The sequence below is a fragment of the Balaenoptera physalus genome (genome assembly GCF_965194825.1).
Source record: "Balaenoptera physalus genome assembly, chromosome: 6".
NCBI lineage: Eukaryota > Metazoa > Chordata > Mammalia > Artiodactyla > Balaenopteridae > Balaenoptera > Balaenoptera physalus.
In genome coordinates, this window is record NC_138885.1 from 7,790,548 (window position 1) to 7,808,043 (window position 17,496).

Sequence of the window (17,496 nt, forward strand, 5' to 3'; positions counted from 1 at the left end):
GTGATTAAAAACAGAAAGTCTATTGTCAGAGAGAGGGTAAGGAATGGATGCTCCCACAGTATTGGAGATCATTTAAGTTAATGCCGCATATAGAGCAGGGGTCCCCAACCCCTGGGCCGCACACCGGTACCGGTCCACGGCCCGTTAGAAACTGGGCCGAACAGCAGGAGGTGAGCAGCGGGTGAGCGAGCGAAGCTTCATCGGAGGCTCCCCATCGCTCGCATTACCGCCTGGACCATCCCCCCCGCCCCACTCCCCCGTCCGTGGAAAAATCGTCTTCCATGAAACCGGTCCCTGGTGCCAAAAAGGTTGGGGAACGCTGAAGAGGGCAACTTAGCAATGCAAGTCAACTGCCTCAATCTCGTATATCCTCTGACACAACAGTTTTGTGTGTAGGAATATGATTGCAGATGTGCTAAAATATATCCATAAAAGCCCAAAATTGAGGTTCTACATGTCCAACAAAGTACTACAACTGGGTGGCTTGTAACAAATTTATTGCCTCAGCTCTAGAAGCTATAAGACCAAAATTAAGGTGCCAGCAGGGCCGTGCTTCCTCTGAAACCTGTAGGGGAGTCCTTCCTTGCCTCTTCCTAGCTTCTGGTAGCCCCAGGCATTCCTTGCATGTGGCTGTAACTCCTGTCTCTACCTCCTGTGTTCATGTGGTGGTCTCCCTCTGTGTGTTTCCCTTTTTTAAGATAAGGACACCAGTCATATTGGATCAGGGCCCACCCTACTGACCTCATTGTAACTTGATTACCTCTGTAAAGACTATATTTCCCAGTAAGGCCACATTCTGAGGTACTGGAGATTAGGACTTCAAAATACCTTTCTGTGGGGAACACAAACCCATCACAGTCTGCCCTGTGGCCTCTGAAAATTCATATTTTTCCCAGGTACCGAATACTTCCACCCCAGCCCAACTTCCCCCAAAGTCTTAATCGTTCCAGCGTCAACTCTAAGTCCAGTATCTCATCTAAACCACATCAACTCAGATATCATCATCTAAATTATCCAAATCAATTATGGGTAAGAGGTATGATTCATGCTGGAGCAAAATTCCTTTCCATCTGTGAACCTGTGAGACCAGACTGGTTATCTGCTTCCAAAGCACAGTGGTGGGGCAGGCAGAGAGAGGATAGACACTTTCATTCCAGAAGGGAGATGTCAGAAGGAAAAAAGGGACACGAGTCCCAAGCAGGTCTGAAAGCTAGCAGGGCACATTTCATTAGATTTTAAGACTTGAGAAGAATCCTCACTGGCTCCATGCCCTGTCTTAAGGAAGCTACTGGGGTCGTTGCACTGCCCCCTCAGAACCAAGAAGGTGGCCCGGAGTCAGCGGACCTGCACCCTGGCCTGTCTCTTCTGGGCCTGTGGTGGCAACAGCAGCCCTGCTGGCATCTGAACTGCCCTCAAATCGTTCTTCCCTTTTCTTTAAGGATAACACGTTTGCAGCCGAAAAACTCTATCAATCCTTTTCCTGCCTGTAGAATACCTGATGTCTACCAGCCTTTCTTCATTTTGTCCCATCTCTGTCCCCTTCCAAGTGGTCAGGGTTTCTGTTGATAGTTGATTGGATCCGCAAGTCACAAGCCTAATCTCTTTAGCAAATGGTTGTCCAGCCACACCCTTGGTGTTTTCTTTTCTAGTTATTTGCCAAATGGATAGGCTGAGAACTTTCCAAATCTTCAAATTCTGGCTCCTTTTTGCTTAACAATTCCTTCTTCAACTTATCGCTTTCGTCTCACATTTAAACTTAGCAGCAAGGAGAAATCAGGCCACGCCTTTAACCTTTGCTTACAGATCTTCTCAGCTCATCCAAATCTTATCCAGGTTCATCACTTACAAGTTCTCCTTTCCACCCAATAGAAACAGTTCAGCCAAATTCTCTGCCAGTTTATAACAAGAATCATCTTTCCTCTAGTTTCCAATAACATAATGCTCATTTCCATCTGAGCGCTCAGCACAATCACCTTTAATGTCCATGTTTCTACCACCCAGCTCTTCAAGGCACTATAGGCTTCCTCTATCGTGCACTGCAAAATTCTAGCCTCTACCCATTACCTGATTTCAAAGACACGTCCACATTTTGGGGTATTTATTACAGCACTTCCCTTTACCAAAATCTGTACTAGCCTAGGTTCTCAGCGAGGCAGAACTTCCGGGTCACAGTCTGGAGGCGCAATTCCTTTTTCCTTCAGAAACTTCTCTTTGCTCTTAAGGCCTTCAACTGGTTGGTTGGGACCTGCCCACATTATTGAGGGAATTCTGCTTTAGTTAAGTCTACTAATTGCAAATGTTCACTACATCTAAAAAAAAAAAGATCTTAATAGCAACATCTAGACTGTGTTTGACCAAACAACTGCATACCGTAGCCTAGCCAATTGACACATAAAATGAACCGTAACAGGGATTGAGCAAATAAATTGTAGTATATCCGTACAATGGAACTCTTCATCATGTATTATCGACTGAAAGAAAGCAAGTTACACAAGATGTATAGTTTGATCCCACTTTTTGTTTAAAAATAGCTAGAAAAAATATTGAGAGAATATATATGTCACTCAAGTGATGGTTATTACTTTTACTTATCTGTAATTTTAAAACTTTTATGATAAATGTGGGTGTTTTTGTTTTGTACAGAATACTTTCCACCCTCACAGCTTTACTGAGATATAATTGACATAAAACATTGCATGTAAGTTTCAGATGTACAAAGTGTTGACTTGATACACTTACATATTGCAATACGATAACCACAGTAGCATTATCCATCACATAATTACCATTTCCTTTTTTTGTGATGAGAAGATTAAGATCTAGTCTCTTAGCAACTTTCAAGTATTTATTTATTTGTTACAGGTGGTTGTTTTTTTTAAAATGTGGACCATTTTAAAAATCTTTATTGAATTTGTTACAATATTGCTTCTGTTTTATGTTTTTGGTTTTTTGGCCCTGAGGCATGTGGGATCTTAGCTCCCTGACCAGGGATCCAACCCACCTCACCCCCTGCATTGGAAGGCAAAGTCTTAACCACTGGACCGCCAGGGAAGTCCCCGTCTTTCAAGTATTTAATACAGTGTTATTAACTATAATCACCATCCTGTACACTAGATCCCCAGAACTATTCATCTTCTAACTGGAAGTTTTACTCTTTGATCAACCATCTCCCCATTTCTTCCCACCCCCAACCCCTGGTAACCACCACTCTACTCTCTCTTTCTATGAGTTCAGAGTTTTTTAGATTCTGCATATGAGTAATATTATACAGTATTTGTCACAAATGGCAGGATTTCCTTCTTTCTCATGGCCGCATAATATTCCATTGTATATTTAAACCAAATATTCTTTATCCATTCATCCATTGACAGACACTGAGGTTGTTTCCATACCTTGGCTATAGTCAATAATGCTGCAATAAACATGGGAGTGCAGACATCTCCTTGAGACCCTGTTTTTATTTCCTTTGGATATATACCCAGAAGTGGGATTGCTGGATCATATGGTTGTTCTACTTTTAATTTTTTGAGGAACCTCCATACTGTTCTCCATAGTCACTGTATCAATTTACATTCCCACCAACAGTGTAGGAGGGTTCCCTTTTCTCCACACCCTCTCCAGAATTTGTTATTTGTAGACTTCTAAAAAAAAATTTATTGGAGTATAGTTGATTTACGACATTGTGTTTGTTTCTGCTGTACAACAAAGTGAATCAGTTATACATATACCCACTTTTTAAGATTCTTTTCCCATATAGGTCATTACAGAGTACTGAGTAGAGTTCTCTGTGCTAGACAGTAGGTCCTTGTTAGTTATCTGTTTTACATATAGTAGCGTGTATGTGTCAATACCAATCTCCCATTTATCCCTCCCCGCCGCCCCTTTCCCCCCTGGTAACCATAAGTTTGTTTTTTTACATTTGCAACTCTATATCTTTTTTGTAAATAAGTTCATTTGTACCCTTTTTTTAGATTCCAAAATAAGCAATATCATATGACATTTGTTTTTCTCTGTCTGACATTTCACTCAGTATGACAGTCTCTAGGTCCATCCATGTTGTTGCAAATGGCATTATTTCATTCTTTTTTATGGCTGAGTAATATTCCATTGTATATATGTACCACATCTTCTTTATCCATTCCTCTCTTGATGGACATTTAGGTTGCTTTCATGTCTTGGTTATTGTAAATAGTGCTGCAATGAACGTTGGGGTGCATGTATCTTTTTGAATTATGGTTTTCTCTGAATACATGCTCAGGAGTGGGATTGCTGGATGATATGGTAGCTCTATTTTCAGTTTTTAAGGAACCTCCCTACTATTCTCCATAATGGTTGTACAAATATACATTCCCACCAACAGTGCAAGAGGGTCCCCTTTTCTCCACACCTTCTCCAGCATTTATTGTTTGTAGATTTTTTGATGATGGCCATTCTGACTGGTGTGAGGTGATACCCCATTGTAGTTTTGATTTGCATTTCTCTAATAATTAGCGGTGTTGAGCATATTTTCATGTGCCTCTCGGCCATCTGTAGATCTTCTTTGAAGAAATGTCTATTTAGATCTTTTGCCCATTTTTTGATTGGGTTATTTGTTTTTTTGTTTGTTTTTTTGTTTTTTTGTTTTTTAATATTATCATTTTAACATTTAATGATGTATTTTTATTTATTTATTTTTGACTGTGTTGGGTCTTCGTTTCTGTGCTAGGGCTTCTCTAGTTGTGGCAAGCGGGGGAAACTCCTCATCGCGGTGCGCGGGCCTCTCACTATCGCGGCCTCTCTTGTTGCGGAGCACATGCTCCAGACGCGCAGGCTCAGTAGTTGTGGATCACGGGCCCAGTTGCTCCGTGGCATGTGGGATCTTCCCAGACCAGGGCTCGAACCCATGTCCCCTGCATTGGCAGGCAGATTCTCAACCACTGCGCCACCAGGGAAGCCCGGGTTATTTGTTTTTTTGATACTGAGCTGCATGAGCTGTTTGTATATTTTGGAGATTAATCCCTTGTTGGCTGATTTCGTTTGCAAATATTTTCTCCCATTCTATGGGTTGTCTTTTCATTTTGCTTAGTTTCCTTTGCTGTGCAAAGGCTTTTAAGTTTAATTAGGTTCCATTTGTTTATTTTTGTTTCTATTTTCATTACTCTAGAAGGTGGATCCAAAAAGATCTTGCTGCAATTTATGTCAGAAAGTGTTCTGCCTATGTTTTCCTCTAAGAGTTTTATAGTATCCGGTCTTACATTTAGATCTTTAATCCATTTTGAGTTTATTTTTGTTTATGTTGTTAGGTATTGTTCTAATTTCATTCCTTTACATGTAGCTGTCCAGTTTGCCCAGCACCACTTATTGAAGAGACTGTCTTTTCTCCATTGTATTTTCTTGCCTCCTTTGTCATACATTGGGTGACCATAGGTGTGTGGGTTTATCTCTGGACTTTCTATCCTGTTCCCTTGATCTATATTTCTGGTTTTGTGCCAGTTAATTACTGTTGGAGAGGAGCAAGTGACCAAAGGAACCATAACTGATTTAATGAGCCATTCACAGTTTCACTGTACCAGCCATGCGTACTTAGACAGGCATGGTTTAATCTTTGAGACAAGCATGTGCTACTGGCATGATCAACCAGGTATGTTATTTGTAGACTTTTTAGTAATGGCCATTCTGTGCGGTGTGAGGTGGTACCTCATTGTAGTTTTGATTTGTATTTCTCTAATAATTAGTGATGTTGAGCATTATTCATGTGCCTATTGGCCATCTGTATGTCTTCTTTAGAGAAGTGTCTATTTAGGTCTTCTGCCCATTTTCTGATTGGGTTGTTTGTTTTTTTGTTATTGAGGGACACAAGGAATCCCTTTCCTCCACATCCTTGCCAGCATTTTTTACGCTTTGTCTTCTTGATAAGCCATTCTGACCTGTGTGATGTGATATCTCACCGAGGTTTTTGATTTGCATTTCCTTGATGATTAGTGATGTTGAACATCTTTTCATGTATCTGTTGGCCATTTTTAGGTCTTCTTTGAAAAAAAGGCCTTTACAGCTGCTCTGCCCATTTTTAAATCGAAATTTTTTTTTTTGTATTGGGTTGTATGAGTTCTTTATATATTTTGGATATTAACCCCTTATCAGATATATGGTTTACAAATATTTTCTCCCATTCTGTAGGTTGCCTTTTCATTTTGTTGTTGTCCTTTTGCTGCACAGATTTTTACTTTGTTATAGTCCCACTTATTTATTTCTGCCTTTGTTTCTTGTGCTTTTGGTGTCATATCCAAAATGTTGTTGCCAAGACCAATGTCAAGGAGCTTTTCCTTGTTTTTTTTCCTAAGAGTTATATGGTTTCATGTCTTTTATTTAAGTCTTTAATCCATCTTGAGCTAATTTTTGTGAGTGGTATAAGATAGGGGTCCAGGGCTTCCCTGGTGGAGCAGTGGTTGAGAATCTGCCTGCCAATGCAGGGGACGCGGGTTCGAGCCCTGGTCTGGGAGGATCCCACATGCCGCGGAGCGACTAGGCCCGTGAGCCACAATTGCTGAGCCTGCGCGTCTGGAGCCTGTGCTCCGCAACAAGAGAGGCCGCGATAGTGAGAGGCCCGCGCACCGCGATGAAGAGTGGCCCCCGCTTGCCGCAACTAGAGAAAGCCCTCGCACAGAAACGAAGACCCAACACAGCCAAAAATAAATAAATAAATAAATATAAAAGAAAAAAGAAAGATTAATTAAAAAAAAAAAAAAGATAGGGGTCCAATTTCATTCTTCAGCGTGTGGTTATCCAGTTTTCCCAACAAAATTTATTAACGAGACTAACCTTTCCCCATTGAGTATTCTTGTCAAGTATCAGTTCACAAAATATCTTCTTAATTATGAAAAGGTCAGATTAGTCATTCTTCCTCATCAAATCCTTCAGTAAAATTAACCAGGTTTGGCAGTTAGAGCTTAATCAAAAGCCATACGTTTAATGCCATTATTTCTTTTCTCTCTCTCTCTTTTTTTTTGGCTGTGCCATGCGGCTTGCAGAATCTTAATTCCCCAACCAGGGATCAACCCCGTGCTCCGTGGAAGCGTGGAGTCCTAACCACCAGAAAGCCAGGGAATTCCCAAGGCCATTATTTTTATTTCTCAGAATTTGCCTTGAAAAAATTCAAGATGCAGTTAGAGATTAATTGCCAATGATACTCATTGCAGAGCTATTTACAATGGGATAACCTGGAACTATTCCAATGCCCCCAAATTAGGGTTTGACTAAATAATGATATTACCATACAACAGAAAATTAAGTAGTCCTTAAACATTCATTTTAGTGAGAGGTGAACAAAGCTTATGTTAGGAGGATATAAAATTATATGTCCACGTAACATCTTCTTGGTATTAAAAATACCTACTCACAGGAAAAAAGCCTAGAAGAAAATAAACCAAAATATAGATAGCTAGGGGTAGTGTTATGTATGATTTAAATAAGCTTCACCATGCTTTTCTCTGTTTTCCGAGATTTTCACACAGCATGCATTACTTTAATCAGAGGGAAAATATAAAAATGCAAAAGTCAGTTTTAACGGTGTGGTTCCTCCATTACTTGAGGAAGTGAAATTCATTTAGAGCAGGGAACAAAGCTTCAAATTACTGAAGGCCATTTAGCTGAGAACTGGTCTCTACGTTGCAAATTTTGTGGCTGAGTCTTGGTCTTCAATTTGCTCAGCTGATCAGCAGCATCTAACACAGTAGATCGCTCCCTCCACCTTGGAATGAAATGAATGAAAGGACTTCCAGGATTCCCGATTTTCCTATCTCACTGACTGTTCTTCAACTGGTGTTGCCCAATTCTCCATCTTCCAGCCTCTTCACTGTGAAATGTTCCCAGACGTTCTCTTTACCTACATTCATTCCCTAGGTAACCTCAATCAGTTCTATAGATTCAATACCATAGATATAATGGCAATTCCCAAGCTTATATTTCTAGGTCCCTGAACTTCAGACTTCCATCCAACTGCCTGCTTGACACTTCCTTTGATCGTGTAATAGGCTACTTCTATGAATTGCATCCTTCCCCAAATTCATACATTGAAGTCTTAACCCCCAATGTGACTGTATTTGAAGACAGAGCTTGTGAGGGGGTGATAAACGTTAAATGAGGTCATAAGGGTGGGGCCCTAATTTGACAAAGCTGGTGCCCATATGTAAAGAAAAGACACCAGAGAGCTTGCCCTTCCCTCAGTCCCCACGTGAGGACATAGCAAGAAGGTGGCCGTCTGTGAGCCAGGAAGATAGCAGAACCTTCAACTTGGACTTCCAGCCTCCAGAATTGTGAGAAAATAAGTTTCGTTGTTCAAGTCACATCGTCTGTGGTGTTTTGTTATGGCACTCGAGCAGGCTAATATAGCCACTTGTATTCAATACGTCCAAGACCAGTGTTCAAATCCGTACCTTCCGAGGTGGGAGGAAGCGGCTTGGGAGCCCCTGGGAGAGGACACTGCCGAGTCCCGGGAGCCGCCCACACAGATTATTTCCTTTAGGTGTTTCGAGGTCTGGGGAAAGGTGCAGCGCAGCAGGGACCCATACTTCCTGGAAGGACGGTGCGGATCTTGGCCAACGGTGAAATCGTACAGGATGACGAACCCTGCGTGAGGACCACTACCCAACCTCGCAGTAGCACCCCTTAACAGAGACTTTGAGTGGGGGTCCGGGCCCTCACCAGCAGCAGGCTGGGTGCTGCTCAGTCCCCCTTATTAAAAAACAAAAACAAAAACCTGTACCTTCCCTGAGGTACATCATTTTTGCAATTGCTCAGATCAAAAACATTGCAGTTTTCCTTTATTCCTCTCTCTCACCTTCCATATCTAGGTCAGTCAGCAAATCCTGTGCTATCTTCAAAATATATTAAGAATGGAACCACTGTTCATCACCTTTACCCCAACACCCTAATAAAGCCAGTTATTTCTCAACTGGAGCGCTGCAGTAGCTGCCCTTGACCTTGTAAAGTCCATCTTCAACACAGCAGCTAGTGCAGAGTGATCCTTTAATACGAAATCAGATTGTCATTTCTCTGCTCAAACCTCTCCAGTAGCTTCTCATTTCATAATAAAATCCAAAGTTTTTGCAATGACCTACACAGCTCTACGTTAGTTGTTCTCAGAGTTGAGCATCACAGTCTTCTGGAGGGCAGGATGGTTGCGCCTGCTTGCAGAATTTTATGACTCAGGTATTTTGCGTTTGTGCCTTTCTGATCAGTTTTAACTAGTTTCCATATGATGTCGATGCAGCCAGGGGACCCCATTTTGAGAATCACTGCTCTCTACGTCCTGTACCGTCTCCCACCTCTTACAGCCATACTGCTCCCCCTCTCAGCTCCTCTTAAACGCCAAACCTGTGTCGGCCGGCCCCTAGACCCACACTGCTCCTTCCTGGTATTTACATAGGACATTATCTCACTTTCATGACCTTTTTCTCAAATAACATCCCTTCAGCGAGATATTCTGGGACAGCCCTGCCTGTCATTCTGGGCTCTGTTTTATTTCTTCCTTAGAGCGCTTGACACATTCGTTTACGGCCCACGTCTCTCTGTTCCAAGAGGCCAACGCCTTTGCTCTGTTCGCTATCCTGCCCCAGGGGCTAAAACAACAGTGCCTGGACGATCGTAACAGGTACTGAAAAAATACTTCACTGACTAGGAGAAACAATGGGGAGAAAGGGCCTGCACCCGGGCACAGTCAGCGAACCTCTCAGCTGCAGGATCAGACACCTACGCCTCCCCCGGGCGCCCAGAGGCGGGACTTCCTGTGCGGTGGCCGGAAGAACTTCCGGTGTGAACCGGAAGTCCCACGGAGAGCCGTAGCTGGGGTGCCTCGGCGGCACTGGCTGGTTGTTGCGGTCGCCGACATGGGCAAAAGGGACCGGGGGGACCGCGGTGAGACGTGGCGTGGGCGCGTTTCGGGGCTGCCTGCACCTGCCGTCCCTGTCATCCTGTGTGGTAGCTGCTCAGGGTTTCTCGGCGGCGGTCGACCCCAGAGTCGCTCGCCGTCGTCACCTACTGTCCCGACAGGCCGCTGGGCGGGGGTGCGACCCCTGACTTCCGGGCAGCCCTGCCCCCGGGCTGGGTGGGCAGCGTTTGAGGGAGAGGACGCCCGCGGCGCGCAGTGGCTCTGGGCTCGGGGTGCTTGGCGCTGGGGAAGTCCGGCTGCAGCCAGGTTCCCCCGACCTGCGGCTAGTCGGTGCGGGGGGAACCCAAGGCTCCTGCGGGGCTCACTTCTGTGTCCGTGTCCGTATCTGCAGAGAAGAAGAAGTCCAAGAAGCGGCACTACGAGGATGAGGAAGACAATGAAGACGACGCCCCTGGGAACGACTCTCAGGAAGCGGTTCCCTCGGCGGCCGGGAAGCAGGTGGATGAGTCCGGCACCAAAGTGGATGAGTATGGAGCCAAGGACTACAGGCTGCAGATGCCGCTGAAGGGCGACCACACCTCCAGGCCCCTCTGGGTGGTAAGCACGCCCTCAGCCGGGGCCGGGCCCAAGAGTGGGTGCGGCCCAGATAGGAACGCGGGATCGTGAGCTTCGCTTCAGAGCCCACTGGCAGCGAGCTTTCATTTTCATAGGCAGTTTGAAACAGCCGAGGTAGCAGTGAGCCTGCTCGCACACATGTGCTGGCTAGACGTGGGCTTCCTTCCTCTCTAACCCCTCCTTTTGCTCCCCTTTCCCTTTCCAGTTCTGCCACATGTTTGGAAACAACTTTTATCTAAAGAATAAATGGCATTTATTATGTAACATTTTAATTCCCTATTAAAAAAAAAAACTAATGAGACATATATTTGCTAGGCAGCTTTTTTGCTCAGCTTGAAGTAATTAATGTTTTCCATTCATTTGAAATCTAGCCAGAAGGATAGCCAGTAAGGTGGGCTTTTCCTGTGAAGCATCGTGAGAGGCAGCTACTGACCTTGGAAACCTTTTCTTCTATTCTCTCTACTCCTTGTATCCGATTAAAGTAGCGGGACCCACAGTTGGCTGAAGATGTGCTTACAGAAATATTCCTGGTGTTGGCTAGCTTTAGATCACTTTCTGGGCAGTTTATCCTTTCTAGATAATGATGTGAGAAAGAGTCTAATCGTCTCTGCAACTCATCAGTTTCCTTGTCTGTCGTGTCCATTTGGTGTTTCGCAGGCTCCTGATGGCCACATCTTCTTAGAAGCCTTCTCTCCAGTTTACAAATATGCTCAAGACTTCCTGGTGGCTATTGCAGAGCCGGTGTGCCGACCAACCCACGTGCATGAGTACAAACTAACTGCCTACTCCCTGTACGCAGCTGTCAGCGTTGGGCTGCAAACTAGTGACATCACTGAGTACCTCAGGAAGCTCAGCAAGACGGGAGTCCCTGATGGAATTATTCAGTTTATTAAGGCAAGTGGGGGCTAAGGCTGGCTCTTTTGCCCTCCTTCTTAAGGTAGTGATAGTGGGGACAGGTGCTGTACATTGTTACCCTGTAGCAGTCACGAAAATGCCATTCAGATCCAGTGTGGGGAGCATAGTAACCGATTACGCCAGCTGCTCCTCCTCTGGATCCAGCATCGTGTTTCGCTGAGGGCACGCTTCCCACGAGCTGCTCTTAGCCAGTGGGTGCTCACACAGCGGGGTTACTAATTCAGGCCCATTCTGGCCCGGGTTATTTGGGAGTACAGCCCAAAGTGAACGGTGTTACGGACTGAATTGGGCCCCCTCCGGAATTCGTGTGTTGAGGACCTACCCCGTAATGTGATTGTATTTGGAGTAAGGATATAATTAAAGTTAAACGTGGTTATAAGAGTGAGGCCAATAGGATGAGTGTCCTTATAAGAAAAGACACCAGAAGGCTTGTGGGCTCTCTTTCTCTCTTCATTTGTACAAGGAAGAGGTAATGTGAGCATAGAGCAAGAAGGTAGCCCCCTAGAAGCTGGGAAGAGAACCTTCACTGGAAACGAAATGGCTGGCATCATGATCCTGGACTTCTAGAAATAAGTTTTTGTTGTTAAACAACTCAGTCTGTGGTGTTCTATATGGTAACCTGAGCAAGTTAGTACAGATGATAAACTCCATCTAAGTTTGAATACCTGCACGAGACCACTAATCAACAACTTCCATTAGGAAAAGTCAAAAGGACTTCAAATTTTGAAGTGGATAGGGTTCTATGTGATGAGCACTTGAACCTGCTTGGGTTTGTTCTGAGAGATAGTGAATACCATTCAAAAGAGGTGCACAGTGGCTTTCGTTGTCCTCAACTGATCTACAGGGAGTTGGATTCAGACCCCCAGATCTGAAGTGGCAGAAGATGAGTGCCACAGGCATCCAGTACAGTAATGAAGCCAATCTCAGAGAAGCTGGCAGGAGCCCTGGAGAGAGTTCTCTTTTCTTCTGATGTGAAAGGGTGCCCTGGGAGAAGGGCTTGCACCTTGTAGCATGAGCCTATTTCAGTACCCTGGCTGTTCTCAGTCTTGGTTGGGAGCTGCCTGTGGGAATGTGGGTGTTGGTTAGTGCAGTGGTGGATGCAGAAGGGCAGCAGTGGAGGCGGCAGCAGCCTGAGATCTGAATTGTGAATTTTCGTGGCTACTGTACAATCTCTGCTGCATTCCATCCTAAAGATTTTTGGGAACCTGGAAGGATTTTCTACCATCAAGAGGCTTACATCTAGTTGGGGAGATAGGAACATTGGTGAGGAGGCCAGAGGCTTCACATTTAATTTACGCAGCACACAATTAGTGGACACATAACTCTACCAGCTTTGTGCTGGGAGCTGTGGTGGTACTGGTACAGTGAGATGAACTCCTGGATTAGGATGGGGCTCTGGGAATGGAGAAGAAAGGGAAAGGGAAAATGAAAGAAAGATTTTAAGCAGCATATTTTCGATTAAGGGACGTGCATCAGAATTAGCCAGGCAAGAGGAAGGTTTTGCCCTCAAAAAGTAGGAGCTAATAGAAAAGCTCAATTTAGGCAGATCTGCCCCCTTTAGGATTGCACATTGGATTTTCCTAAAGTAAAATGAACTCTTCGCTTGGTTGATAGGTAGTAAGGTGTGCCCAGTAATGAATGTGTTCTGAGTGAGCTGCATATCGCTAATTTTGCCTGTATGGTGTTGTCACTTCTTGCAGTTATGTACTGTCAGCTATGGGAAAGTCAAGCTGGTCCTGAAGCACAACAGGTAAGGGGTTCTGTGACAGGCCTATCCAAGGCACGTTCACCCTCTGCATATCAGGTGGCAAGGAGCTAACACATGCAGACTGTCTGCTCTGCACTAACACCCACTCCCCCAAGTAAGGGGCTAAAAGGAATAAGTGAAGTGATGTGGCCAAAACCGGAAATTCATTCACTGACCACCGTATTCCCCTGAACAGTGGAGCTGGGGTTCAGATCCCTGCTAGTTTGTCTTCACAGTGGGGCTTTGCCTACAACCCTCGTGTGTTATGTCATGGCCAGTAGCTCATATCTCAGATTTGGCAAAGGGTTGGGGGAGAGTGAGCGTGGAGAGAGGCCTTAGGCCGCTGTCTCCAGACCATCTTATGAGTGAGCAATGGAACCTTCTGAAAATGGTGTACTGGTCAGTAGGCACCTCCTTCCTTCCCTCTTACAGGTACTTCGTTGAAAGTTCTCACCCTGATGTCATCCAGCATCTTCTCCAGGATCCCATGATCCGGGAATGCCGCCTGAAGAACTCTGAGGGAGAGGCCACCGAGCTCATCACAGAGACTTTCACCAGCAAATCTGCCGTATGTGGCCTCCTGGGTCACCCCTGGGGGTGGACGCACTTAGGATTTTAGTTCTCTCAGGTGCTGTTAGTCCAGCATTTGCAGTCTGGTAGTCCTTGTTTTCTTGCAGCTCTGTTGCTTGGTAACAGTAGGGTTAAGTGTTTTGTGTAAGTCCGATCCTGCCTTTCTCTTTCAGATCGCTAAGAGTGCTGAAGGCAGCGGTGGGCCGTCCACTTCCCGGGTGACAGATCCACAGGGTAAATCTGACATCCCCACGGACCTGTTTGACTTTTATGAACAAATGGACAAGGATGAGGAGGAAGAAGAAGAGACACAGACCGTATCTTTTGAAGTCAAGCAGGTTAGTGAACGTACCCCTCCTGGTTGCTTCTCTTAAGCCGGTGTCAGAAGCTGGTTCAGCCCTTCCTGGACTGTCTGTAGCCTGTGTGAGAGGAAGGAATCCCCATCTGTCCCCAAATTTTGGTGCCTGTGCACTGCAGCACCATTCTTCCTGATGGACTTAGATCTCAGTGTCCTGTTCTTCAGGCTGGTGGGTCAGTGTTCACAGGTTCCTGGGGAGATGTGAGAAACAGTGCCTGGCGGGCATTTTTGGTGGTTGATTGGATTTAATTTTGTCCATGTCCTTAGTTTGGGGCCCTTAGTCTATGCTTTAAACCGGCTGTCATCAAGCAAGATCTGAAATTTAAAAGTCTAGCTAACCTTTTTCTTTTTTTTCTTTAAATCATTAGGCTCCTTAGAATGTGTGCTGTTTGTGAGCACACTTTGGAGTTAACAAGATTGTAAAACCTTCATGCTCACTTTCCAGGAAATGATTGAGGAACTCCAGAAACGTTGCATCCACCTGGAGTACCCTCTGTTGGCAGAATACGACTTCCGGAATGATTCTGTCAACCCTGACATCAACATTGACCTGAAACCCACAGCTGTCCTTAGACCTTATCAGGAGAAGAGCTTGCGGAAGATGTTCGGGAATGGGCGCGCACGTTCCGGGGTCATCGTCCTTCCTTGTGGTGAGTGGCGTCTGAGTGAAGAAGATGGCTAGGCCGCTCTGTCCGGACCTGCCGTACGCCCTCCCTGAGGGCCTTTCTCTAAATCCCACCTGGTCAGGGAACAGCCAGTATCACAGGGCTCCCTGATTCATGACCTGACAAATACTTGCGTGCTTGCTCTGTGCAGGGCCCTGACCTCCATGCTGGGCATGTAATGGTGGATAGAACAACACTCCTGACCTCATGGAGCTCATTGTGGTGGGGGAGCTTAGACAGTAAACCAATCAGCTAGGCAGTGTATAAAGTCTTGGGCAGTGAGGAAGGGTGGTGCTGTGGGAAAGGGCTGGTTTACATCCTGGGGTTAGAGTTCCTCACAGTCAGTCTTGTAAGTTACGTGTATTTGGAGGCTCCCTAGCACAGAAACTTTGTTTGGTCCTGGACTGCTTATTACAGTGTGCACATCCAAGAAGGGGCTGTGGCAGCCGCCTTGGCGCCTGTCTAATATCATTTGTCCTAAGTCGTGTCAGATCTGGCCTGGGTTCTTGGCCAGAGGTCACAGTAGACTCAGCTGGTGGCCTACCCCACACTCGAGAAGGCAGACCCTCTAGGGGAGGGGCAGGCACCTTCAGTTTTTTTTTTTTTTTAAAGCCTCATGGGTTATTTTGATGCACACCCCTGGTCAAGGAAGAATTGCTGTTTCAAGGAGTAGCTTGATTTTTAATCTTGATGTTCACGTGGTAGGTGGTAGTAAACTCAGAAGCCCCTGGAGTTTCACCTTCCTCTGTCTTTGCCAGTAGCAGCGTACGTACCGCATTCCCCAGTGCTCAGCCCAGTTTGTTGCGTCATCATGGCAGCCGTCTTTTACTGAGTCCCTCCTGAGGTAGTCTGGGTGTTGGGCACACTGTACCCCAGCAGCACCGCTGTCCCAGGGCCTTGGGCGACTTACCACTCAGCTTTAGTTTTCCCGTGTTTAAAATGGCAGTAATAGGAGTGTCTCTTACCTATGGTTTATTTTGACAAATGTTGTTTTTCAACATTTAAATGAGAGGCGTGTACAGTGCTTTAATAGGGCCTGGCACTTGTGTCTTTTAATTCTCACGTTTGTGTGTGGAGTGTGCGTGCCTTCTTTTTCTAAAGAAGGAAACAGGTTTGGAGCAGTAAGCACCTCAACAGTGTCAGCCCTGAGGATCGTTACAAATGATCTTGGACAGCTTGGTGGGCTGACAAGTCCTCCTGTCTGTCCCTGTGCCTCATTTCATCCCGGCCTCGCGTAGGACTGCCCTTTGGTTTCTCGTAGGTGCTGGGAAGTCCCTGGTTGGCGTGACAGCTGCGTGCACAGTCAGAAAGCGCTGCCTGGTGCTGGGCAACTCAGCTGTGTCTGTGGAGCAGTGGAAAGCCCAGTTCAAGATGTGGTCCACCATCGATGACAGCCAGATCTGCCGCTTTACCTCCGACGCCAAGGACAAGCCCATAGGCTGCTCCATTGCCATCAGCACCTACTCCATGCTGGGCCACACCACCAAAAGGTCCTGGGAGGCCGAGCGGGTGATGGAGTGGCTCAAAACTCAGGAGTGGGGCCTCATGATCCTGGACGAAGTACACACCATACCAGGTAAGCCGGCTGAGAGCTGGGATGCCCACTCATCGTATAGACAGATTGATTTCCATGAGCGTGGGTGGGTGGGGTGGGGAGGGGCTTAGTGGTAGGTGGGTGTACACACTGGCAGCTTCCTTAATCGCTGGCCCAGAGTAGTCATCTAGAAAGTGAATTTTTCTTCCATCCTCCCTCTCAGCTATTGCACTTCAGCTTACCCTTAACCCATTTTTTTCTTTATGGTCCTGCAGAAACTAGACTGGGGCACAAAAAAGTCCTTGCGATATTTGTTTTATTTGAGGACTGAAGTATTGTTCCTTAATATGTTATAGAGGTCCAAGTATTGCAGGCAGTCCTTTTAAACAGCCATACTGACATAATTTATAAGCCGTAAAATCTACCCAGCGTGAGTATACGATTCAGGATTTTTAGTAAAACGGAGTTTGTGCGACCGTCACCGTGACCCAGTTTTAGAACATCGTCCTCATACTCACTTGCCGTCAGTGTTCTCATCCGTAGCCGCAGGCAGTCACTGAATTGCTTTCTGTTTCTAGAGACGTGCCTTTTCTGGAAATATATTCACAGAATCACATAATATGTATGTTCTTTTATCTGACTTCTTTCACTTCACACAGTGGTTTACCCACGTTGTAACACGTACTGATGCTGTGTTCCTTTTATTACTGGATAGCATTCCAGGCAAACCTTTCTTGATAAAACAAGTTAATGGGTAGCCCTGATCAATTAAGAAGTGTAAATTAGAGATTACTCTGAAGTAAATGAAATCAGAGGCATTTTCACATAGAGTATTCAAAACATTGTCAAAAGGGCCTTTCTGTCTGTTTTTTCTGCGTAATGAGAGCTCCTCCAACACCTCTGCATGTCTGAAAACACCGAGAGATGTTCACAGCAAGCCAGGTAGGGATGAGAGGGGTCTCTCGGGTAGAAGGAAGCAGTCCTGAGGTGGGGAAGTAGTACTTGCATGGCCTGACAATACTGTAGCCCTGCGGCTGAGGGGAACGTGGAGGAGAGCAGTCAAAGCTGAGGTCGGAGGGGTGTCGGAGCCAATCCTGTAGGACCTGAAGGAGGTCTTTGGCTTGCACTCTGGGTGAGAAGCCATTTGAGGGATTTGAGCCGAGGGTGACATTATCTGACTTAATGTTATAAAAATATCACCCTGGCTGCTGCGCTGAGAAGAGACTG

At 45.6% G+C, this 17,496-nt stretch overlaps 1 protein-coding gene across 2 annotated transcripts in view; it reads left to right on the top strand.

Moving 5' to 3' along the window:
- Positions 1–9,772: 9,772 nt before the first annotated feature.
- The window catches only part of ERCC3 (ERCC excision repair 3, TFIIH core complex helicase subunit), a 37,522-nt gene continuing 29,798 nt past the window's right edge, over positions 9,773–17,496 (top strand). For both annotated transcript variants that reach the window (XM_082465833.1, XM_082465834.1), the window contains exons 1-8: positions 9,773–9,891; positions 10,257–10,462; positions 11,138–11,374; positions 13,096–13,145; positions 13,575–13,710; positions 13,886–14,050; positions 14,516–14,720; positions 15,997–16,311. In XM_082465833.1, the coding sequence (XP_082321959.1) occupies positions 9,864–9,891; positions 10,257–10,462; positions 11,138–11,374; positions 13,096–13,145; positions 13,575–13,710; positions 13,886–14,050; positions 14,516–14,720; positions 15,997–16,311 (1,342 nt within the window). In that variant the 5' untranslated portion in view covers positions 9,773–9,863. The remainder of the gene's footprint in view (positions 9,892–10,256; positions 10,463–11,137; positions 11,375–13,095; positions 13,146–13,574; positions 13,711–13,885; positions 14,051–14,515; positions 14,721–15,996; positions 16,312–17,496) is intronic.